The sequence below is a fragment of the Natrix helvetica genome (assembly GCF_964273705.1).
Source record: "Natrix helvetica genome assembly, chromosome: 1".
Classification (NCBI taxonomy): domain Eukaryota; kingdom Metazoa; phylum Chordata; class Lepidosauria; order Squamata; family Natricidae; genus Natrix; species Natrix helvetica.
This window is the reverse complement of record NC_138548.1, coordinates 73,063,072-73,089,535: the sequence shown is the minus strand read 5'-3', so window position 1 is coordinate 73,089,535 and position 26,464 is coordinate 73,063,072. Positions and strand designations below refer to the sequence as shown.

The window sequence follows — 26,464 nt, the reverse complement described above, 5'->3', positions numbered from 1 at the left end:
GGGCCATTTGGGGGAGGTTTGCAGAGTACAAAATTTTTGTTTTCTTTTTGGAAAGCTCTTTGACTGATGAGAATTACATTGATCAAGTGCTGTGCCAGCAGAAACACCTACCTATCTATTGTATTCCTCTCTCTCTCTCTCTCTATTTCTCTCTCGCTATCCCTCTACCTACCTACCTACCTACACACTCTCCCTCCCTCCCTCCCTCCTAGATTTCTCTCTCTCTCTCTTTCTCTCCCTCTACCTACCTACCTACCTACCTACCAACACACTCTCTCTCCCTTTATCTACCTACCTACCTAACTAACTACTCTCTCTCTCTCCCTACCTACCTACTGTATTTCTCTCTCTTTTTCTCCCTCTCTATCCACCTACCTACTTTTTTAAAAAAAATTGCCTCTTCAAAACCTTGGCGCTTTTTATACTCCGCTGCATCTTAGATTTAAGGCGGAATACTAATCTAATTAACTAATAAAAGCAATGTTTATTCAAACCACTGGGTTTTATTCTGTTCTGATCTTTCATTTCAGCATCTCTAATAATTGCAAAGTTGGGAGACCATAAATCTATGTTAGGTGATGAGTATGCATGAATTCAGTTCTATAAATGTGAAATTCTTACTCTTACGATAAATTAGTACGTTATGCATAATGCTATTCAGAAAGCAGATAATGGCCCTATGCAGTTTTTAACTGTATAATTCATAGATACACAAAATACACAGGCTCCTAGTTTGCAATCTTCAGCACATCATGATCCAATCAACTCATTATATAGGCCAAATTAGCTTCCTAGACAGACACGTTTTAGAAGGTTCGCATTAATATCAACTGTAGAATGTGTACTGTGACTGGACAGATGCCCTTCCTGATGCTATGTGTAGTTCTCAGCAGGTATTTTCTCTTTGTGCCCTGATAGAGAAACATCTGTCTCTGTCTAGGGTTGAACTCTCAACCTTCTGAGTGGGAGGCGAGCATCTTCACCTCTAGGCCACCGTGCTGCTCTATGTAACTGTAATATTTAATTACTTTATTTCCCATTGGCATAATTCTAGTAGATATGCTCCACTTCCTACACACTTTCAATTTCTCTCAAAACAAAAGAAAATATTATTTCTATAAACACTAAAATAAAATTAAAATAAATAAAATGTTTGGTTAATTCACTACCATAGAACAGGGAAGGAAGGAATTCTAATACTGGCTCATTCACATTGCAAAAAGAAATTAATCCTAGCATTGTAAAAGAAACAAAAATACAGAATCCAGAAAAATGGCATCTTTTGTTCAGTTCAACCCTTTTAAACCTACCTTTCTGCTTCAGCTGGATAAAAGCTACATGAAAGGGAAGAACAATCTCCATCCAGATCTAGCCATTCAAGAGATCTGAAATTCACTACAGAGGAAGTTTCACAGATCTGTTAAAAACAAACAATGTGGAAGAAAATAAAAATCATAGAAGCGTTAAACTACTTGGATTCTTCATTTTTGCTGAGTTCTATTGTACAATATAGTCCCTTATTTTCTGGAGCCCAGTATCTGAATAGTTCAAATATAGATTTAATTTCATTTTTATATTGTAGGTTTAGACATGAATCAAAGTATTTTGCAGTAATGGCAGATTATGTCCTGAATGTTCTCTTCTCAATCTCTGGCACATGGGTTGCCAGAGTAAGTGTGTAACATGCCAGTGCTATATCAGAAAGAAAGAAAGAAAGAAAGAAAGAAAGAAAGAAAGAAAGAAAGAAAGAAAGAAAGAAAGAAAGAAAGAAAGAAAGAAAGAAAGAAAGAAAGAAAGAAAGAAAGAAAGAGGGAGGAGGATTGATATGATGTCACATATATTTCCTTCAGTACCAGAACACTATAGAAGTGTTTTAATGGCAATGGTGAGAGTAATATGAAAGCTATATCTTCAAGGAGAGTGTAACTAGCCAATAAATATGATTGGGTGGCAAGACCAATGAAGAACCATGATAAAAGATTATGTGAATTCTTAATCACTTATCATGGCCTTTTCTTTTTCCTTTCAATGCCTTTTAAAAGCATTCAACTTTACTGGCTAACAACATACAACATTTAAATATTTAGCAATTGGGAAAGAAAATTAGAATGCTCTCTAAACTTACTGAACGCCTCTGCCTTAAAAGGGCAGCTTCAGCAGGATGGTTGAATCTAAATTTGTGACTTTTGCCAAGCACAACTACAGCTCCTAAAAAGGAGGGAAGAAAAAAAAAAGAAAAATAAGAAAATGACAAACTGTTTTGAAAGTATGTTATGTATATTTAAACTATAGATTGTCATCATCATCCTATAAATATTGGCAGAGCTTTCTTTACAGGGGCCAGATAGTGGAAAAATGTATATTCCAAAAAGAAGACTATATAAGGGACTCAAATAGTAAGCAAGGATTTAAATAAAATAAAGCAACAATAAAATGCAAAGACGTGTGAATTAATATTAAATTTGAATTAATCTTCACCATGGTATGGGGAATTAATCTGAAAGTGCATCTATCTTGGCTCACTTACCTAAGGAGACACATTGGCCAGAAAGCAAATTTATCAGACTGGCCAGAGCAGTTTAACAATACAGTTAGTGCTTCAAATGCTTGAACGTCAATACAGAAATACACTCATTGGCTCCCTCAGGCAACACCTTATAATATTAATATCATAGATTATGTACTATGTGCAGAATTACTTTCTTTTGTTTGTCCTGTACTCTATTGCAAAGAAATTTAGTGGATGACTCGTGTTCAAATATTATGAAACAGGAAGAAAAATGTGTACCATTTTAGATGGTTTTAAAGGTTTTAAAGGATTTTAAGGCGATTAGATCAGGGGTGTCAAACTTGATTTAATTGAGGGCCGCATCAGGATTGTGTTTGATTTCAGGGGGCCAGAGGGCATGGCCAGTTTGACATCACTCATATTAGGGGCACCTGTGGTGGCCCAAGCGCTCTACCAGCAAAAACAGGCTCCCTAGTTCCGTTTTCAGCTGTGATCGTTTCCAGCAACCCTCTGCCAGCAAAAAGGGAGCTTGGGAGGGCTGCCTGTGGCCCCCTCCCCCGAGCTCCATTTTTGCTAACAGAGGCACTGCGAGCTAGTCCTTTGCTATTTCCAGGACAGCCTCGCGGGCCAGATCTAAGCACCCCGCAAGCTGGATCTGGCCCCCAGGTCTTGACTTTGACACCCCTGGATTAGATAAATCTAGGGAAGATAGAACTGTCATTAGCTACTATTAGTTCTTTATCTGATTTCATCCTTAGGTATGAATCTTAGGCATTAAAAATTCCGTGAACATCAAATTCTTACCTTGTGATAAACGAACAGAATCAGTTACTTCATGATGGTTTACAACACAATGTGCTCCCTGAAGAGGCCGCAGAGTCACAATCCCATGCCGATTGTCTACAATACAATGGTCCCTTTCAATCTCCTGACCCTGCAACACTACAAAGTGTATGGATTTCAAACCTTCAGTGTATCTAGAAAAACTTGTCAGAATTGATATGTTTATTATTAGTAATAATAATTTCTACAATGCCTAAAATGATGTAGACATGGATGGATGGATGGCTTTCAGGTTACTATCCCCTCTGGCAACCAGTTAGTCAGTATGAACAGCTGAGTAGCAGGAACTGGGCTGCTATTTTGCTGTTACTATAACTAGTGGAAAAACAGCAAATTAATGCTCATAAACAAGGTTAATGTGTTAGCTGGTTGGATCAGATTGTTTGCTGAAAGTTATTAGAAGGAAACCAATAACTTAATAGAGGAAAGAAAACACTTTTTAGCTTCTTCCTTCTCCTACAACCCATGTCAATGTGGTGGAAGTTTTTCACTGCATGAACAGAAGGGAAATCAATAATCTTGAGCAGAACAGCTTAGACAGAAAAGGATTAGGTTTACCTTTACTCTTCAAGCAACTATGCTTGGAGATGAACAGCTTTTATGCTCTGCTTCCCAAGGGCACTTTTTCATCTTCTTCTCAATAAATAACTTTAAAACCATGAATTTTAATAAAATAATAATAAAATAAAAGCAGGTGGCTAGAGAAAACAATATTGTCTTATACTTCTTCTCAGGTGTGTCTACAAATGGGTAGAAAAATGGTGAGGAGCAATGTGTGTGGTATATGCGTGCAAGAGTTGTATACAGGGTGAACGGAATACTTACATGTTCACATATATCAGTATTCCCATCAGGATCAAAATATTGTTCAATCATTAAAATTTAATCCATCAAAAATGGCCCCATCTCAACGCAATAAATGTGCTTAAAGAATGATTTCTTTACTACACAGGATTTATCTGTCTCACAATACCCAGCATAACCATTTTCTGAAAGAATTATCTTGTTTTGTAGCTGACTGTACTGATGTATAATTTGCTACCAAATATAATATATCATAACATAATTATCAAATTTATAATGTTACTTATTTATAATGGAATGTAATATCCAACGGAAACATACATCATTTGATGAATTTAATGTTGATACAAAATAGTCAAATAGTCAAAAAAATAGTCAAATCATCTTTAAATTAAGCTCAAGTCCTGGTGAACTTATGAACGTGTCCAAGCAGTTTTCTTGGCAACCTTATGTACCCATATGCTCGGTAAATGGATCCATGAAAAACTATAACATAGCTTTTAATTAAGGTGATCTTAAGCCTGTAAACCCCTGGATTATATATCATAATTCTTACCAATATCTTGGTCCTGGTTTGAATCACTTCTTCCAATTTTGGTTGTTCCTTCCTAAAAAAAAAAGAGAGGGATAATTACACTAAATTAAATTCTAATCATTCAGGATTAGCACAAAGCAATTACCTTTATTAACATTTTTATCTGAACAAGGAATTTTATTTGACAGCAATAAATCTAGATGGTACACATCTAAAATTTATAGCTTTTTCATTATATTCAACATAAACTAGCCTGTATTTAATAAAAAACAGAATTGTGGATCAGAGTACTTTTATATCACTGAAATATAGTATTATCAGGCACAGAGAACATGTGATCCAGTGACACAAATGATCCTTTCTCCCCCTCAAGAGAGTTCATTTCACTGTAATTTTAAATTTCCAATTTTACGCAATTGCTATCATCAGCCAAGATCCATAAATAGGTATGTTAAAATATAAACAAGAAGTATATTGTGATCTTCTTTGCTGCTCATATACATGGTGCAGCAGCGTTTTTAACTATGGAAATGAAAAACAGCCTTTTACCTTCTTGTTCCTCAGTTGAAATTACAGATACCTGAATTTTAAAAAGGCAAAGCATAAAGAAAAGAAAAAAAGCAGCATCTAGAAGCAAAGAAAGAGGGGACAAAGGTGTTAGTGTAGTGTTAATGAAACAGGCTTAAAAGGGTTTAAATAAGTGTTCTGTTGATAAAATCTGCAAACTAGGCTTCTTTCCATATAAATATATCCTCAGCCACTTTCAAGTATTGTAAATTAATTACGTATTTTTTGGAGTATAAGATGCTCTGAAGTATAAGATGCACCTAGCTTTTGGGGTGGAAAACAAGGGAAAACAAATCTGCCTCTGCCTCTCAGCAATTTTCCTCCTTGCAGCAAACAGTACAGATGATATACACTGTTTGTGGTGTTACATTTCAGATTATACTGGTACAGATGCTGTTAAAATTGATGTGGCTTTCTGGAAGTATATGTTATTCTCTGCTATTTAAAAGAAGATACAATAGCACTGGGCCTCTTCAGATCAAGCATTTATTTTAAAAAGCTTCTTTACTTTGTTAAGTTGTCTAGAACAATAAAAAAGCAGTCTTTAAAAAATAAGTCTAATAATTTGAACATTCCACAGGCATTTATAGTTATTGACTTACCTCCTAGCAGCAAACAGCAAACAGTCTGTTTCAGTTTAGTCTGATTAGAAGGGAAAAAAATCTGCCTCTGCCTCCCAGCAATTTGCCTCCTGTTTCACTTTCAGTTTCAGCAGGACCTCCAGATGATCAGCTGTTTCAGGCAGCAAAGATTGCCATAGCCTATTTCCCCCCCTCCCCATCCGCAAGCCCCATTTTCCGGTTTTCTGCAAGGAGGTAAATTGCTGGAAGGCAGGGGCCAAAGGGTGGGGGCCGATGGGTGGATGGGGCTACATTGAGTGTATAAGACCCACCCAAATTTTCACCCTCTTTTAGGGGGGGAAAAGGTGCGTCTTATACTTCTAAAAATACGGTAATATGTAGAGATGAAAACCTTTTTTGCATACAAATATTTAAAATAATTATTTAAAAAAATCTTTCTACTACAGTGTTTCTGAATCTGATGTAGAAGGATTGCAAAATTCCAAAAAAATCTAGCCAGCTGTTTCAGAGCTATTGCTTTGCCACAATAGAATTCTTTCTAATCTTGGCAAGCTTCTGAACAGACATTTGAAAAGGATCCAGATTTTTGCTCTAATTGAACACTTAAGCAATACATTTCAGCTGCATAAGTATGACGAAATCATGCATGTGCCAAAACTTTAAGATGAAAAAGTTTATCAGGCAAATTGAAGTATTTTTTGCCAACTGAAATTAAACAATATGCATATTTTAAACAATAGATGTTAGTTTAGAAAAAAGAAAAGAATGTGATATATTAATGAACATAAACACTAATTCCTTAATTTCATACATCTCCCCCTTAATTATATCACAATAATTGTGCTACTAATAAGGATGGACTTTATATAATCTCTGCAATGGTCTCCAGTCCCTAAAATGTCTACTGCTTCAATAATGTGGTTCATGACTGGTATTGGCCTAAATGTATACTGCAGAGTAAATAAGATCTAGTGATAGGTGGATTTTCCTGTTAGCAAGGAAAACATCCAATAATCATCTTCCCTAAAATGGGGAGAGGATGGAAGAAGGAATACATTTTGATAGATGGCTAGCATAGCCTCATTCACTCCAGCCTCATGGATCTGGGACTGAGAGCCTTCCGAAAAAGTAGCACCTATTCCCTCCTACTTTATTAGGAAGTCCCAATCCAGACTATGAGCCGCCTCCGTCTGCATGCCCCATAAAGATGGAGATGATCCACAGAGCAGGAGGCTGTTAAGCAGATTTGTTCAGGAGGATGGTTTTTCTGTCCATAGCCGTTAGGAGCAAAAGCTCTTTGCTTGAAATATCTGCCTATCAGTCACGTATCCATCTATTGAAGAAAAAGCAAATCTTTTTGGGTGGGGTGGAGTGGATTGCCTGCCCCACTCCCTTAGTCCAGAAGAGGCCAGTAGGAACTGAGCAAATCCCAGCCTCTGACCATCACCACTACAGCTGCAACTAAAGTGCCTCTCATCATACAAACAGCAAGACCTATGTTGACAGAAGACTGACAAACTGCTTTCACAAACTGCTCAGAAATTGTCCCCAGAAGGAATGTAAAAGAAGTACACCTAAATTTTATGAATTGTAATTGAGGCATCCTTGAGCTAAGGCTAAGCTTCTGTACATAGTTATTAATTGGAAAGGAGCCTAAATTGAGATTTTTAAAGAAAAGTATTGGGTTATACAAACTCAATTGAAAAATTTATGCAAAACATAATATGTGAATTCTAAATACAAGGTTGCATTAGGTATCATAAGCAGCAAATAAGACTAACGGACAGATGTTATAATTTATATTAGAACTTCCTTATAAGTGATATTTCTCATAGGCAAGTGATTAACAAGTTGGACGTTCCCATTCAAAATTTTAATTTTAAAAATACATTTCTTTTTAACATATCCACTGTCCTTTTTGTTTTGTCATATAAGATAACGGCCTTTGTATATTTTGAGCATAGAAATGTATGGTTAATAATTTTGAAAACTTTAAAATCCTTATACTTATTACCAAACCAGAAATATTTCATATGTAGCATCGTATGTTCCTTTTCAGCATAGTGATAGATTTTAAAAAAACAAGTAATGGCTATTATAATTTAGAATGTGAGAACTTTAAGGTTTGGGTGACACAACATGTAAATCATAACAACAATAACATGCAGAAATATTATGTTCCATGATTCAGTAAAGTATGATTATTATGGTGAAGATAAACTATCAATTATTAAGAATGTAGCTAATTATTAAACATTTCTGCTGTTCTTTATTACTATGTAGTCTTTATTATTATGCTGTTGATTATGCTATTCAGACTTTTAATAACTAAGGGTTTTTCTTACAAATACTACTATGATGCCTCAATAACATATTAGACATAGGAGCAGAAATATTTGAATTAAAATATGAACATTTATACATTCTGTTTTCTGAACTTATTTTTGGCAAGTATTGCAGATTAAGGTTTTCTATTCATAATGAAGGCTTATGTCATTTTGAAGTAATAGCTAAGTACAGAAATCTCGGCTCACCCTGAGATGGTACAATACGACTCCAGTACTAAGGATGTCATCGTCCATGGCCATGAAATGAGGTAAATTGGAGTCTATTGTCACTCCAGCTTTTTTCTTGTTGATATCCACACTGTACTCTTCCATAATAGCTTTTCTGTTAATCCATTTATCTGTCCAGTCTTTGGTCAACTGGTCAATCTTTGGAGGTGATAAATGAGAAAAAAGTGTTTATTTTAATATTTTAAATGGAAGTAAAACAAAATCTGTGAGGCAGTTTGGTGTGGTGGTTAAGCTGCTTGTCTTTAAAATGGGAGATGTGAGTTCTAGTTCTGCCTTAGGCATGAATGCCACCAGGGAGACTTTGGGCCAGTCATTCTCTCTCAGCCCAATCCACCTCAGAAGAAAAAATATGAAGAGAAAGGTATACATTGTTCGCTGCTTTGAGTTATTTATAAAAAAACAATAATGGCAGGATAAAAAACTTTTTATAAATGTTATATACCGTTTCCCCGAAAATAAGGCCTCCCCCAAAAATAAGGCCTCTCTGAAAATATTGCACCACCTGCAACTCAAAAATAATAAGACCTCCCTGAAAATAAGGCCAAGCCCTTATTCAGAGGTCAAAAGAAAATAAGACCCTGATTTATTTTCAGGGGCACACGGTATTACTCCAAGTGTTGTTGGCAACTGACTCATATTTTGTGATGGTTGCAGTGTCCTGGGGTCATGTGGTCACCTTTGGTGACCTTCTGGCAAGCAAAATCAATGGTCAAGCCAGAATCAGAAATCTAGACACTTTCTAAATGTAAAAACTAACATTGTCAGCAGTGTCTCTTTTTAGTTAAGTTTTACTAATAATAATATAAGCTTCTTTATTTTTTTAAAAAAATGATTGGGTTTTGTTTCATTCACAACTTACCCATTTTATTTATAACTACTAGGACATATTTCAAAACTCTTAATCCACTCCAATTTTTTTCTTTTTCCCTTCTCTACCAGACATTAATCTGTGACCACGATCTCCTTTTGCACAGTTTTGAGAAAAACATAATGCATACCAACCTTAATTTCATTTTGAAGTACCAATTCTGTAAGATTTCCTTCTTTGTCATCACTCCATGAAGGGCTAGAATTCATCTGTGGAGACAAAGTATTAATAACATTTCTTGAAATGTTTCTATATTCAATGCAAATTAATGACCTGAGAGTGAGAAAACAAAGCAAGAACAGAAAAGACTCTACCCTAATTATGCCATATTTGACTATTCATATTGCAATAACATTCTTATATTCACAATGCACTAATTTCTAACATCATATAAGAAATGTGGGTGTGTGTATACATATTACTTTATTTTATCTGTCTACGCTAAGCAACTAAAATATACCTTCAATTTTCTTGTTCATTTTTTTCTAGATAAGGGTTCTGTGGTATCTAGTACATTTCATTTTCTCTTTATTACTATTATTTTAATATTTTATTGAAATTTATTATCACATAAAATAGAAAGGAAGAAAAGAAAAGGGGGTAGTGCAGGATTTAGAGAGAGAAAAAAGGGGGAAAAATACAGGGCTGATGTCCAACCCTTTCCAACACAGTAAAATACTAATAGTCATACCTTTAACTTTTTACCTTATCTATAAAAGTATGAAAAGTCAATTCTATAATTTACACAATTATTAAATCTTCAAACAAAAAATATAAATTTCATTTTTTCTATATCAAGTATAAAATCAGAAGCAATAACCCCAAACAGAAAAAGGACCAAAGAAAATATTTGTTTAAAACAATGTTCATCACGATCTTAACAAAAATCCTTTTTCTTTTCTTTTCTTTCCTGTTGTGAGAAATAATATGCATTTCCAATTAGGCTTATTGACCTTTGTAGACTATTATTGTTTATATTAACAAACTTCACTATACTCTTTCATGTTCTTTAACCTTAAAGGTAAAACTCTTTTATATATCCATTTTGAAACTCGTAAGGCTTCCTTTAAAAAAAATTCTAAAGACAATAAATTCTAGTACATCTTTTTAAAACTTCTTCCCAAGTTACATATTTTAAAATTCATTTCCACTAGTATTTTACAAACTTTAGGAATTACTCAAATATTATTCATAAGGAAAAGAAAAAAGAGGAAGAAAAGAAAGAAAAACCCATTTTCATATCTACCGTATTTTTCGCCCTATAAGACGCACTTTTTTACTCCAAAAAAGAGGGTGAAAATCTGGTTGCGTCTTATAGGCCGAATGTAGCCACCTGGGCAGTGGTGGGTTTCTGCTGGTTGGTCAATGAACCTGGAAGCCCCGCCCCTGTAACTCACACGCAAGTCCATGGCATTTTTTTGCACCGGGGCTCGTCCTTTTTAAGCAGGCAGCTATCAGAGAGAAGAAGGCAGCGCTTGTGCAGCCGAATGGGAATCCTCCCATTGAAAACAGCGCTGAGTGGGGTGGGGAATCCTTGCTTTCCTCCTCTCAGGGATCTTTTGGGAAGGAAAAAGTGAGGTGGGGAATCCTCCCATTGAAAACAGCACTGAGTGGGGTGGGGAATCCTTGCTTTCCTCCTCTCAGGGATCTTTTGGGAAGGAAAAAGTGAGGTGGGGAATCCTCCCATTGAAAACAGCGCTGAGTGGGGTGGGGAATCCTTGCTTTCCTCCTCTCAGGGATCTTTTGGGAAGGAAAAAGTGAGGTGGGGAATCCTCCCATTGAAAACAGCACTGAGTGGGGTGGGGAATCCTTGCTTTCCTCCTCTCAGGGATCTTTTGGGAAGGAAAAAGTGAGGTGGGGAATCCTCCCATTGAAAACAGCGCTGAGTGGGGTGGGGAATCCTTGCTTTCCTCCTCTCAGGGATCTTTTGGGAAGGAAAAAGTGAGGTGGGGAATCCTCCCATTGTAAACAGCGCTGAGTGGGGTGGGGAATCCTTGCTTTCCTCCTCTCAGCGATATTTTGCTAAGGGAGGCTTCTCAAAATGGGAGGCCCCCATCTCTTTGCACCCTTCAATCCGTCTCTCTCCCTCTGACGTCCCCCAATGGCTCAAAAACTGGGAAAGAGGAAAAGGAGGAGGAAGGAAAGGGGGGAGAGAAACGGGGGGGGGGGGAGGGAGGAAGAGAGAGAATCTCTCCCTTAAAGATCGCCTGCTTAAAGATCCTGCTTAAAAAGAAGCCTTTTTCTCTCTGATAGCTGCCTGCTTAAAAAGAAGGAAGAGGCTTCTTTTTAAGCAGGCGATCTTTAAGCAGGGAGAGATTCTGAGAGGAGGAAAGCAAGGATTCCCCACCCCACTCAGTGCTGTTTTCAATGGGAGGATTCCCCACCCCACTTTTTCCTTCCCAAAAGATCCCTGAGAGGAGGAAAGCAAGGATTCCCCACCCCACTCAGCGCTGTTTTCAATGGGAGGCTTTCCCCCCTCTCAGCTCTTTCACTTCCCAAAAGATCTCTAAGAGGGGGAAAGGGAGGATTCCCCACCCCACTCTGGCTCGGAGCCCATCTGCGGGGGGGGGGGATCCCCCTCGCGTTCCTCATCTTCCCGGATGGGCTGGTAAGGGGACAGAAAAGGTTGTTCTCCAGTTGGGATGGAGAGAGGGACAGACAGACAGAGACACACACAGACACACACACACACACACACACACACAGAGTGAGTGATTGAGTGAGTGACAGACAGACAGACAGACAGACACACACACGTACACACAGAGTGACAGACAGAGAGGAAGGGAGGAGAGAGAAACACAGAGAGAGAGAGGGAGGGAGGGAGAGTGAGAGACAGACAGACACACACATACAGAGTGACAGATGGAGGAGGGAGGAGAGAGAGAGACAGAAATACAGAGACAGACAGACAGACACACAGAAAGAATGACAGAGAGAGACAGAGAGGGGGGAGGGAGAAAGAGACAAAGAGCTACACAGAGAGGGAAAGACAGGCAGACAGACACACAGAGAAACAGAAAGAGAGAGAAAGAGAAAGAGGTAGAAAGAATGAAAAAAGAAAAGAAAAAAAAGAAAGTGGGAGAGAGAGATGAAAGAAACAAACAAAGAAAGAAAACTTATGACCACAATTGAGCCCAAAATTGAGTGGCAATTGAGCCCAAAAATCTTTTTTTTCTAGATTTTCCTCCTTTAAAATTGGGTGCGTCTTATATTCCGGAGCGTCTTATAGGGTGAAAAATACGGTACTTCATAAACACAAAACCGTACATTGGAACTTTCTTTCAATTACACATATCGGCTGGTAAAAACACATCCTGACTAGAGTTAACTTATTAAGTCACACCCTCCAGCTTGTCCTCATAGAATATTTTTCTTCTTTAAAATAACTATGAAATAAATATAAACTTCTATTTTTCTCAAGAGATTCACAGCTTTGTTAGTATCCATACAAAAAAAGTTCCAAAATTTTTCTCTTAAGGAGTGCGGATTTACTTGGAACTCTTCTTTCAATTTTTCACTTTCAATTGGAGCTAAAAAGTACCTTTGGGTCTTATTTCAATTGCACTGGAAGACTTATATTTAATCTATCATCATAGTAGACAAATATATTCCAAAATTACAGTTAAAGTCCTTTGAATTTCAAATACTTATGGAATAGCGTCAGTGGTTTGGTAGCTTTCTGGGCATAATAGCATTTCTGAATTACTCATTTTTCTTCCTTTTATTGACTTCTTATGAGCTGAAATGTAATTTGGAAGGAGAAATGCTGCCCTAGCTTATTAATGATAATCAACCAGCTTCACCGGTTAAATCATAGCAGAAATTTGGCCCATTGGATGTCATTTGTACTGCATCAGAATCTGTCAAATTATTAGGAGAAAATGTAATGACAAAATAAATATGATATGGTCTTAATAACTAAAATGTTTTTTTTAAATATTTAATTGCAGATGAATGATCCTTGGTTCAGATTAGGATCCAGACAGTAACAAACCTGACTAATATCTTGAGGAAAACCAATTTTAATAGACAATATTGGATTGCCATCAGATTTGATATACAGCAAAATTACACTTCTAACAATATATACAGATGGACTGAATGATTTTGATTGAACGTAGATAACACAGTTGTACATACCATCTCAAAATTCATCAACATAATTTTCAATCTGTGTATTTCTTCTTGTAATTCTCTAATCAGTTTCACATTTGCATCCTAAAAAATTAGAGGAACTATTTAAAAAGTAAGGAGACAAGTCATTGATTCTAAACTATATTTAATAGACATTTTTGGCATTACCACTTGATATATTCTGCCCTCACAATTTCCAGGAAAGAAAAAAAAATTAAGGATTGCACAACGTTATTACTTCTCCCAATATTGGATGTCTAAATTAAATCTTCTTCCCTCGTAATGTGTGATGACTACTAGGGAACTGCATATGTAATAATTAAATATATGACAAAAGCATACTTTACATGATTCCTGGTGGTGCAGTGGTTAAATGCAGTATTGCAGGCTAACTCTGCCCACTGCCAGGAGTTTGATTCTGACTGGCTCAAGGTTGACTCAGCCTTCCAACCTTCTCAGGTTGGTAAAATGAGGACCCAGATTGGGGGGCTATAAGCTGACTCTGTAAAATAGTTAGAGAGGTACTTAGAAAGCACTATGGAGCTTTAAGTCTAAGTGCTATTGCTATTGCTACTACATATAGTAGATAATCTTCACTTACTGACTGCTTTATTCAACAATTAGTCAAAGTTACAATAGCATGTAAAAATATTTTGGCTTCTGACAATCAAAGTTATTGGAGAAGCTGGCAGGAAGTCACAAGGTGCAATCACAATATGATGATAGTCACAAGGTGCAATCACTTGACAACCCGCAGTGTTGTGATTCACTTAACCACCACAGCAAAACTGATGTCATTAAGTTCAACACAGTCACATGACACTTCATTTAACAATTGCCTTGTTTAGCAAGGAAGTAGGTGATCCCAAATGTGGTCATTAAGTGAGAACTATTATAATGTATTAGGAAAAAAGGTGACACTAAAGAACTGCAGCATCAATTGTTTTAAAAATGCATAAAATTATACAACAAAAATGATATATTCCTTTAGAGAGCCAACAAAAATGCTCAATAAAATAAAAGAAACACACAAGGTAACTCACCTCATTTACTCGAGGTTTATTAATAATTTTTTTGGCATTTGAAGCATAGCGTAAGGTGTTCACAGTTTCATTATAGCAACAGCTTGCAGGAGAAATAGCTACAGATAGAAAAAGAAAATTACAACAAAAAAAATGTAAAATGTGCTTTAGATATTTTGTCCCCAAAATTATTTGCATTTTATTCTTCCACCCAAGAGCAATATAAGTTGGTATGCTACTGTTTTGACACATGCAAATCACCAGAAATTGTCAGTAACAAAAACTGAAACTGAAATTGACTTAAATCAGTAATGGCCCTTCCTTTATGTGATTACTTTCCTGAACCTACAATTATATCCAAGGTTATCTAGTAAATTCATCACTTTGGGAGTTGGAGCCACATTTTAGATATCTGTGCTATAAAATATGTTTCTGCATCTAATCACTTATTGGCCAAATATTGACATTAATTCAGATAATAGATGAATAAAAAAACACCTTTTGCCAAAGTAAACTTCGTTGAAAATATGGGTAAGTGATCTATCTTTTCAACAGATGGCTACACCCAAACTTTTTCAAGGCAGTCTTCGTTAAAATAGATAGATAAGCCAGCAGGCAAACAGATCTATGCTTTTTATAATGTATGAGATTTATGCCTACTCAAAAGAAGACAAATTTAGCCATGATGACACACGCCTTAACAACATTTGACTAAATTACTGGAACATGCTGTATCCATGTCCCTGTTTGAAAATTGTCTACAAATTTTAGCTCATCCATTATTTGACAGTGATGGCTGCCTGATCTAATGAACAAATAGGATTAATTACCCAGTGATTGGGTAGGTTTTTAGAACAATTGAAAAGTATTAATGGCATTGAAAACCCTTAAAACTCTTTTTTGCTGCAAACCTATGGACCATCTACTCCCATAACCCAGTTTGTCCTTTAAAATTGGCTAGACAAGCATTTCTTCAAAACCCACCGGATGCAGTGATATTTCTGGCTGGAATACAGGAAAGAAATTTCCCCAAGACAATGTCTAAAGTATGGCTTTTTAAAAACGCTTTTCTTTTTGCCTTTCTATCTAGTGCCAAAACATACTGCAGTAGATATTTGGTTTGCTGTGCTGAGGTTAGCAGACTATGTCTTGTATTAATCTGTTCTTACTCGTTTTTTCTTTATATTATTAACAGTTCATATAATTTTTTTAAAAAATGTTGCCAGATCTCTGCCTTTCATAACTACAGTGTAAGTATAGCTTATAAATGTTTTGAAATCAACAGTAATATCTCATTAGGAACTACTGACAGAGGTAAAATATAGTTCCATATTGAAATTTATAATGTGACAGACAGCTCTTGCTCAGTTATTTTCTATGTCACACATCTTTCAGACAGATATTACATTGACCTTGGACAATTAACAGAATACTGCTTTTAGGAATATTTAGACCATATGAGCATTCCTGAAATCAAAGCAAATCTTTATACATACTTGCAATCATTATGGTCTTGGAATTGCCACCCAGACTATCCTTCAGAAGCCAAGTAAGAATGGAATCCCGATATGGAATATAAGCTTGACGCTTGCAGCTATTGATATTGGAGCCACAGTAACTATCTGTACGGTCACTGTCCACTTCACTGGCTATACTGCTGATGCTCTGGCAGCTGCTGAATATTTGAGTGTTTTCGGCTAAAAAGCAAAAAAAAAGTCAGACTTATACAGTAAAAGAAATATTTATTTCAAACAATCCAAAAATATTTTTTCATGCAATAGTAACTTTGAACAGTCAAAGATTAAGACAATAGAGTGGAGTGGAGTAGTAGAGTAGAGTAGAGTAGAGTAGAGTAGAGTAGAGTAGAGTAGAGTAGAGTAGAGTAGAGTAGAATAGTTGGAAGGGACCTTGCAGATCTTCTACTCCAAGCCCCTGCTTATGCAGGAAACCCTACACTACTTCAGACTGATGGTTATCTAATCTCTTCTTAAAAACTTCCAGTGTTGGAGCATTTACAACTTCTTGACGCAAGTTGTTCCACTGATTAATTGTTCTAACTGTCAGGAAATTTCTCCTTAGTTCTAGGTTGCTTCTCTCCTTGATTAGTTTCCATCCATTATTTCTAGTCCTACCCTCAGATGCTTTGGAGGTGCTTTGACTCCCTCTTCTTGTGGCAGCCCATGAGATATTGGAACACTGCTGTCATGTCCCTCTTAGTCCTTCTTTTCATTAAACTAGACATACCAAGTTCCTGCAACTGTTCTTCATATGTTTTAGCCTTCAGTCCCCTAATCATCTTTGTTGCTCTTCTCTACACTCTTTCTAGAGTCTCAACATTTTTTCTACATTGTGGCGACTATACTGTTTTGTTACTCAATAATTATGGTCCTTTCATCACAGATTAGGCAGTTTTAAGGTGCCAAAGATCACAATTCAGCCATCCAATTTTATATATAGGAAGTCATCAAATGGGGTTTTAATATCATCAGAAAAGCACAGTGGATATTTCATCCCAGGGATGAGGGACTCTAAAGAGAATAATAGAAGAAAAAGTCTTTGGGAATTAAATGAGTACCATTCCCATGCTTAAGCACTTCCAACAAGAAAATGTGAAGAACGAGCACCAAAATTGATGTTGGGATAGTATTACTTTTCTGTCATGGCAAATGACATCTGTAAACGGCAAATGTTTGGTTGAACAAATGATAAATGGCAAACTTTTTGCACTTAGTTTATTTGCTTTTAATTTTTAAATGTATTTTCCTAAACAAATGTTACCTCATGTGTTGTAATGATGATTTAATGATGTGACCCATTTATGCTTTAATGCTATTCTATCCATAATGTTTTCTAACATAAAATAGTACAAAAGAAAAATAATGAAATGTTAATTGAAAAAAGAAACTTCAGGGAAAGGTCTGATTTTAGTTGGAAACTCCGAACAGAAAAATAGAAAGATTTATCCCCAGGATAGACAGATATTGGAAATGCCTTTTCTTCTTTTGTTTTCCCCTTTCTTACCTCTGTGCATGTCCAGCTAGATAATTATTTTGAGTTCCATAAAGCAAGTTTTTCTCCCAATTTACCCAAGTTCATATGGAAGAAAATATTTCCCAGTAAATATAAAAATTCTTTATTTGTAACTTAATGTACAGAACATGTTCACTACAAATTTCTTAGAACAGTATGCTTTTTCTTTAAATCAACTAATTTCTCTCCTGCCTTCTCAAATAAACATACAGAATGAAGGAGCAGAATGAGGCATAGTATTATATTATGTTATAAATTGTAATATTAGTTTTCCTTTTTCTTTGAATAGAAGGAATATTAAGTATGTTGACCCCTGATTTACTTATAAAATAATAGAGATGGGATAAAAATCAAATAGTAAAGAACAACCATAACTTCAATTATCCCTAATATGTGGTTTGTTAACTTGAACATGATGGAAAATTGGAAACTCACTAAAAATGCAAACAGGGCGGCACCTTATAAGTGACCAGACACTCACATATGAATGACTCACATCATTCTCTCTCATTGCTTTATATACATTTTCAGCAAAAAGCTGCTTACTCTCTTCAGCAAATTGCTGAGACTTTCCCACCAAGGAGTTTGCCACTGCCATTGCTAGGAAGGGACTGGTAGGCAGAGTACATTCATTCACTAAGTAATTCTTCATCTCTCTTTTAGGGAATCACAACATGCCCAAGTTTCTGAATTTTATGGTCATCAAGCAGTAAAGTGAAAGGAAACAGAAAGAAACCAGAGAAGGAATTTAAGTCTAAAAGAAAAGGACTGCTTTTTCTTTCTCCTTAATACTGCAGCTGCTTCCTGTTTGCCTGTTGATGCCAAAAGATAACAGGAAATAAGGCAACTTAGCAGGAAAAAGCTGAATGTGGATAAAAGTAGTAGCATTCTTCACTGTTCCTTACAAAAAAAGTGAGAAGAAAAGCAGAAGGGCAAAGAATGCTACTTCCTAGTCTGTCCTTTCAAGTCACCATGCTGCTTCTCTTGGCTGCAAACTGATTACAAATTCATCACAGATAAGCAAAGAGCCAAGGCAATACCAGTAGGGTAACTATTGTTCTGGTAGTGGTAAAGAAGTGAAGTAGACAGGTGGGACTACCAAGAAAATTAAATACAGAAGGTAAACATTGGGTGTAAATGGCAGCAACAGTGACAATGGAAAAGCAATATGGGAAAGGGGACTGGAGAAAACTTGAGTTATTGCCACAGCTGATCATCTGCAAGATAAGGAAGCCTCAGGGGGCTGCATGAGATTTCTGGGACCACGTTCAAACTGGAGATGTGCATCTCTGTTGTAATTAATTAATTCACAGAAGCAAAGGCAAGAGCTCGTTAAAAAAAAGGAGATGAACAAGACAAATCACAACTTATCATGAAGTATGAAGGCAGCCAATGCTTCTTTTATAATCCTGTCTCCCATCTAATAGCAAATGAAATATTTTATGAATACAGTACATTTATTTACTCATGCTTGCTTGCAAGTATGCATCATAGGAAAAGTTCAATAGGTGATCCATTAACATTTCATTATGGTTTAAATAAATGTTAATATTATTTTTACCTAAAGTAGAGATGACAATTCCAAGAGTAACCAATGATTTGTTAATGTTGGCACCCTCTGTGATTCGATTTTTGCAATAACTAGGATCGGCCTTTTCACTGAAACACATAACCAAAGATAATTGAAGTAACAGCAATGATTATCAGCATATAAAAGTAGCAGCATAAGAAATGAGAAAACATTCTACAGCCTATTTTCACAAATGCAAGCCCCTACATAAGGTTTTCCAATATTTCCAAAACATGCGAGGTTTACATTTGGCAAGGAAGTCCTGCTGTTCAAAAGTCTATGACTTATCCACATGTATGGTCATCCAGATATTACAGAATTACTATTCTATCATCAATCCTATCATGGGTAATCCTTTGTGGAGTGGAATCTGGGTAACTGAATGGGACTAGCAGAGCATTGGCCGGATGCCCTTCCTGTTGCCAATGCGGAGGTTTGTTCAGCAGATATATTCTCATTGTGCCCAGAGAGAGAAATATCTGCCTCTACCTAGGATCAAACTCACAGCCTTCTGACTGTGAGGCGAGAGCTCCACCTCTAGGCCACTGCACCACTCTGCTTTCTGTATAATTTCAAATGTACCCAAGAATTCCCCCAGAATCCACACATATGAATGCCACAGCAAACAGTATAAAAGAGAAATTGTTTATTAACAGTAAACAATCATGAATAATAGGGTTTTAAGAGGTTTTCTCCAAAAACTAAGTATTACCTGCCTGCAAGGTCCACTAAATTGATCTTGCTTGCTGTTTCAGAAGGCAGATTATTCTCAAGTATCGCCTGAAGGAAAACAAATTCAAGCAGTGTGATTTCTCAGTAAAAATTCTAATTCTTCTATACTCTAGAACAGACTGATTTTGTGAAGTGCTTCAAGTGGTCAACTTGCATTTTATACCAATGGGATTGCATGCATGCCAAGCATATGTACTCATTTGATTTTTATCCTGCTGCAGTGTCAATTCTTGGAGGATATCATGTCAAATAAAAAACAATATGCAATCCAAATAGCAAAAATAAAATCAAACCATCAGAGGGAGATGCTATGATGAAGAACATCATAATTAAAATTCCTAATCTACTTTAAGATAACATAAGCACTGAAGATTTTAATCAGATATAAAGTTGCAAAGGCAATGTCAACCATTGATCTTAGCAGTTCATTGGGCAGAGAGGTAGAAAGTGTGAAAACGGAAGGTAGGTTGCCATAAAGGAGAGACAGAAGGATATGATGGGGGAAAGAGAGGAAGCTATAATGATGGCCTTCTCACATTTGGTTTTCACTTTGCTCATCAATATCAAAGTAGCTCAACTGAAGGGGATGCAGCTTTTAACTGAAAAAAACCCACCACTCATCAGTGGTCACACATTACGAGTGGTATAATGCTCCGTGGTACAAATTACTTTTATGACAATGTCATTTTGTTACAACGTATTCATAAATGAAATGAACACCAACAAGACTTGCTTTTATGGGTTTCAAAAATTACTGGAAAAATTCAACTAACTTGAGTATATTGGATGGTGAAAATAGCATGGGATCTACTGCTGGCATCATGAACATGAGTAGCTGCTGTGATTCTACACACAAGAAAAGAAAAGTTAATATATTATTATTTGTGAGGTAGGTAACAGTGACTATGATAACTTATATGGAAGAATAAACATGAAAACTGTCTATATTTTCTGCTTATTCGGAGATATGCTTCTTGGAAGGCTGACGATTCACACCTCGTTAATCAAAGGGGGGAAACTCCCTCCTTCCCAAAAACAAGTTAATCATCATACCACAATTTTGGAAGATTTTCATAGAAGCAGCTGAAGTTTAGACAATATATGGATTATCCTCGGAACTAAATGCAAAACTGTATTCCACCACATGACTAAGCTATATAGAATCACATGGACTTCACATACCTCTATATAGCAATTATGTCCATCATTTTTATAAAACACAAGAAAATAAGTTTCATAGAATTAAAACATTTAAATTAAGAAACTATTATTTAATCAACATTATGTCCGCACTAATTAGTATGCTATTATGGAGGATAATAATTTCTTGCAATGATTAACCATTCCTTTTGCTGATGAAAGCTGCAATATAGAAGGATAATGAGAAAAATAATTACAAACAAGCTAACATGAATTAGAGTACTTTAATACAAAATACCTATTTGCTATCCCTTCTTCCAGAAGTTCAACTACTTGTCTGTAGTCTGTAACCACATGTTGAGATAGCCCTGGAAGAGATTGTAAGGAAGAAGAATCAATAGTTTAAAAAAAAAATCTTCTAGTGTTTTATCCAAAGGTGCCTTTTCAAGAGGCAGCTAGAGTGTCTGGGGTTTTTTTTTTGAAGACATTTCGCTTTCAAGCAGCTTCTTCAGCTCTTGGATGAGAAGCTAAACATCTTCAAAGAAAAACCAGAAAGTCCAGTTGCCTCTTGAAATAGCACCTTTGGGACAACCATGACCTAGATGACTGAGAATCTCCATAGACATTCCTGTCTTCATTAATACCAAGGATCCAGAGGGCACCAAAGAATAGAAATGTTTTCTGTGACATTATGATTAAGAAGAGACTCTTTTGATGACCTCCCCTGCAGCAGAAGCTTTCCTAACTGAGTATCCTAGAAGATCCTTTTCCTGTATGGAGCCCAGCTTGTGGAATGCACTAACTAAAGGGATGGTTTTGGCCAGTGGTGGGTTTCAAATTTTTTTAGAACCTCTTCTGTAGGTGTGGCCTGCTTTGTGGGAGTTGCTTGCTGGCCATGTGACCGGGTGGGAGTGGCTTGCCAGCCATATGACTGGGTGGGCGTGGCCAACTTGTAAAATGTGGTGAAACTCACTTAACAACGTTCTTGCTTAGCAACCAAAATGTTGGCTCAGAAACTCTGGCATTTGAAGCACGCAAGTCTTAAAGCTGTCAAGTTACAAGACCCTTGCACCCCTAACCCTTTAGGAAAAAACCCCCAGGGGTGTTCAAACTACGCCTCGAGCAATTTCAACCAAACTTGGTACACAGATGACTTACTCTCTGGAAAAAAATATTGTGGGGTTGAGACACCTCTAACACCTCTTGGGGTGTGTGTTCTGTTAAGATACAACCTGTTGTGCCTTAAAATGGCTTTCACTGTACTGCCGTAAAATGGCTTCTACTATACAGCGCAGTGGAGTTGCCATGGTAATGGCTGCACAATACTCCACAAGGGGGGGGCTCTGGTAAGGGGGAAAATCCAATATTTGAAATTACGTTTGGTCCAGACATTTTCCCCCTATAAATAAACACCCAGACAACGCCGGATTATTGGCTAGTATTTAATAAAACAAAGATTTCAAATAGAAAAATATATTATGGATGAAACAAATGATCACAGCATTGCTGGAACAAGAAGGCATAACTGTTTAAAGTCATTGTGAATACAAAATCAATGAATCAAACTTGAGTTACATAATGTGTTTTAATTGTATGGAAAATAAGACATACATATTACTAAGGATATCTAGTGATTGCACAAAACATTCTCCATACTTTTCACATTATCTCACATGTCTCTTTTTTCCTTATTAACCACTATTAAAACATAACATGTGACAGATACTTTCCAAGCAACACCCAAATAAGTAGGTAATGGGATTGGAAAATTATAGAAGAAGAAACAAGAGCACAGAAGACACAATGAAAGCTCTTTAATCTCACAACACGTGAACAGACTGAACCACAGTTAGCTGGAAAACTGGGAGCATCCTAAACCAATTCTTCCTTCTGATTTTTCAAGGCTTGCTGGTGGTGCTAGGTACTGATGGCTCCTTCTATTCATATATCAGGTTCATATTACACTATTAGTATGATATGATTAATAATTCATTCAAACTGAATTATCAGTTTTGAAATAAATTCAGTCTGCATATGCAGTAAAGCATTTTATGTCTATCACATGACCTTGTTAAACAAAGAGGGTTTTATTTTTTATTTTAGACATAGAGACAAGCTTTTTTGAAAGTCTGAACTGCAGTGTTACACCGTTAGCAGCAGAAAGACATCAGTACTTTGCAAGACCTTGTGAACTGATCCTTAGAGATACATTAAATACAACAGCCTTATATGTAATGCCCCCTAATTAGCTGGTGCAATTAGATGTGTTTGTCTAGGTCCCAATTACTTGATTTGTCAAGAACAATCTTACCTACACAACTCCATACAAAGTACACCTTTCAAAAATAGTTTGTATTAATAATTGTAGCTTTTAGTAGTTTTTCATTAGTAGCTTTACTATTAAGAACAATGCATTCAAGGTTTACATTCAATACTTTTTTTTGCCAAAAATCATTGACAGTTTATCTCCAATAAATTTTGGCAGCAACTGGAGTATATGTCAGTCATTGGATAGCTAGATGCATAAAGCATAAAGTTAGGGAAAGGTAGAAGTGGCACAAGCTCTTTGAATAACACGATCTCCAGCCATCTCTCAGAACTTCTAGAAACAGTAAGCAAAAGCAATGGCAAAATGAATGATAAAATGACAAAACATTTCACAAGATGTAAGGAAATAAAACTAAAGTAAACTATTTCTCTCTCTCTCTCTCTGAATAATATCTACCTTCAAAAAAGACAATTACCTTGAACATATGGACCCATCTCAGGGTGTTCACGGACACGAAGTGTATATGGCTTCTTATGGTTTGACTGCCTTAATAAATCACGTACTTGTTCATTATAAATTTCTAGGAAACTAGGAAGAAAGAGAGATGAGCATAACATTCTTTGTCTAAGTATTTGGACACTGAAGCAGCAAGATCAATCCAGCAAAGTAATAGTAGGGAAAACGATAGTCTGGCAAAAAATTATTTTGGCATTCTTTTATTTGTTGCTGCTCTGACTATTTTTGTAATGAAATGAATAGTCACAAAATATTGTAAGAATAGCTTTGGACAGGGGTGGGCTTCAAATATTTCAGCAACAGGTTCTCGGCCTGGTTGCTGAGTGGGCGTGGCCATGGTGGGCATGGCCTAGTCAGCCTCTTGCACCATGGGGGAGACGACACACCATTTTTTTCCTTCTCCAGGTTCTGGAGGCTTTCTTCAAGCCTCTGGAAGAGAGAAAACTGCCTTCCCCGGGCTCCAGAGGCCCGGAACTTCCAGGAGGCCCGTTTCCCCCCCCCCCAAGCCTCTGCATGGGTCCTGTACTTACCCCGAGGCCAGCCAGGGGTGGGATTTGGAGGTTCTCTGAAACGGCCATAACGTTAGCTAGGGGTTCTCCTGAACCCGGGCAAACCCCTAGCAGCCCACTCCTGGCTTTGGAGAATATTTGGTAGGGAGGCACAGCAACCTTAGGTGTTAATACTATGTTTCAATCTAAAATTATCCTTTCCTCTTAGAGAAGACTCTTGCTAAGAAAGGGAATTTCTATTGGAGAGCTGTGAATTACTTTGCATTCAGTTCCAAAAAGCCTTCAGAGGAATGAACGTAATACCCGATTATAACTCTTTAAAGCAGCCTTTCTTGGTATTTTATGGGCAGTGCAAAGGTTGACTGAACAATCCCACAAGAAGGAATGATTGCTTTAAAGAGTTGTAGAAGCTGCTAGGTTCATATTTCTAGACACACTGAAGTACCTTTTAGAAATCAAATCAGAAACATTGCAAAGTCCTATTAATTCCATTCCCTGCTGTTTTGCATCTCTAAAAGCTATTATTTAAGTATATACTACATTTAGTGTTAATACATCACTAAATATTTACTTTGAAAAACTATCATAACCAATGCCTATGTTATACTGTCAATGTAAAAGTTCTATAAAGTTTATGGGACTTCTAAATGTTTAAGGATAACTGAACACAGTCCAAATATTAGGCATCCAAACATAATCTAAAACATGATGTAATTAAAAATGACAATAATTATGCTTTCTAGTTAAAGGAAACACAAAAAGAAATTACCAGTGGTTTGATACAGAAAAGAAGAATGGGTAAAAACATATGACCATATGAGAAAATTAAATAATACCTACCTAACTTCTACTCTGCATGATGTTGACTGCTTGGAAGAGGCACCTTCTCTTGCAAAAAGACCCTATGAAAAACAATAATTTATATTTTCTATCTTCTGTGACAAAATTAAGCAAACTTAAATGAAGTATTTCATTTAATAACATAAATACCTGACATATCCGAGGCGTTAATCCAATGGAAGCCTTGAAAAAGAGAAGAGATTATGTGAAAACTGTTCCTCATGTGTTTTAGAAGAATCACTACTATTCATTCAAGTTCCAGGATTCCCCGGGTCTATGACAACTCACCATGGCTAACTTGCCACGGCCAACTTGTCACAGGACAAGAGTTACACTAGTATCAAAGAAACGGTGGAATAGAACCATTAAAGAAAGAATACAAAGGGAGGGACAGAATGAAATGTGTATGGCAAAAATTAAAATAATTTTTATTTATTTTAAATAAATAAGTAGTATTATTAAACTGTTTTGCAGTCAGTTGCTCCACAGTGAGGTGGCCATGGCGAGTTGTCCTTCGGTGGCTGTGGTGAGTTTTGGCTGTGGTAAATTGTCTCATTCCAGAATTACCCAGCCAGCCTACTGAGCCATGCTGAGAGTTGAAGTCTCCCCATCTTAAAAGTTGTTAAGGTTGAGAAACATTGATCAAAGTGTTGAGTTAGTGTTGAGGAAACACATAGGAAGCTGCATGACAAGCAAAGGGAATAGCACAAAATAATATCCCAGCTTAAAATGTTCATCAATATTGTGCTTCAACTTGACAAAGCCAGACTAACTGGCGTTCCATGATATTATTTTACATGCTTTCTTATATAAAGGAGTATATTATTAGTATAGGACTATATTCTTGTAAAATAGTATGAAAAGTATTATTTTAATATAAATCAGGAAACAGTTACATCTGTTACATTAATGCAAACAATTAAGTTGTCAATATTTTCAAAAAAAAATCCTTCATATGGTGATTCTGAATGTTAAAACTATTTTTTTTATTTAAAAAAAAAAGATAAAGCAAAGTACAGAATCAAGGGTACAACTCACTGGAGTTCCCATCATGGTATATGTTTTTCCTGAACCTGTCTGTCCATAAGCAAAAAGACAAATATTGTATCCTTTAAAAGCACTGGATAACACCATTGTACCAAGATCCTGAAAAACCTGCAAAGAACAAAGAGACAAATTATACACTGATGTGTGATGTTAAGTTTGTTGTTCGTACATCTAAAATGCTTTTAAATTCTAGCATAGAATTTCTCAAAGCAGAGAGAAGGAATGGAAGGTCAAATGTTTTAACAAAATACAAAGGTCACTCTGGTACATTTTCAAATTCTTAAATTTCCCTCCAATTAATGTAATGTAATTACTTTACCAAGCTTCTTTTACATACATTTCATTCTCAATAGGTACAAGTAATCCTCA

At 36.3% G+C, this 26,464-nt stretch overlaps 1 protein-coding gene across 3 annotated transcripts in view; it reads right to left on the bottom strand.

The window, feature by feature from the left end:
- The window catches only part of STARD9 (StAR related lipid transfer domain containing 9), a 98,952-nt gene that overhangs the window by 38,297 nt on the left and 34,191 nt on the right, over positions 1-26,464 (bottom strand). For all 3 annotated transcript variants that reach the window (XM_081967578.1, XM_081967576.1, XM_081967577.1), the window contains exons 4-20: positions 26,087-26,203; positions 25,199-25,231; positions 25,049-25,110; positions 23,659-23,771; positions 21,213-21,282; positions 20,548-20,620; positions 19,755-19,822; positions 19,034-19,131; positions 15,939-16,139; positions 14,464-14,561; positions 13,427-13,504; positions 9,418-9,492; positions 8,374-8,553; positions 4,713-4,764; positions 3,314-3,451; positions 2,126-2,208; positions 1,311-1,417 (exon numbers count right to left, since the gene is read on the bottom strand). In XM_081967578.1, the coding sequence (XP_081823704.1) occupies positions 1,311-1,417; positions 2,126-2,208; positions 3,314-3,451; positions 4,713-4,764; positions 8,374-8,553; positions 9,418-9,492; positions 13,427-13,504; positions 14,464-14,561; positions 15,939-16,139; positions 19,034-19,131; positions 19,755-19,822; positions 20,548-20,620; positions 21,213-21,282; positions 23,659-23,771; positions 25,049-25,110; positions 25,199-25,231; positions 26,087-26,203 (1,646 nt within the window). The remainder of the gene's footprint in view (positions 1-1,310; positions 1,418-2,125; positions 2,209-3,313; positions 3,452-4,712; positions 4,765-8,373; positions 8,554-9,417; positions 9,493-13,426; positions 13,505-14,463; positions 14,562-15,938; positions 16,140-19,033; positions 19,132-19,754; positions 19,823-20,547; positions 20,621-21,212; positions 21,283-23,658; positions 23,772-25,048; positions 25,111-25,198; positions 25,232-26,086; positions 26,204-26,464) is intronic.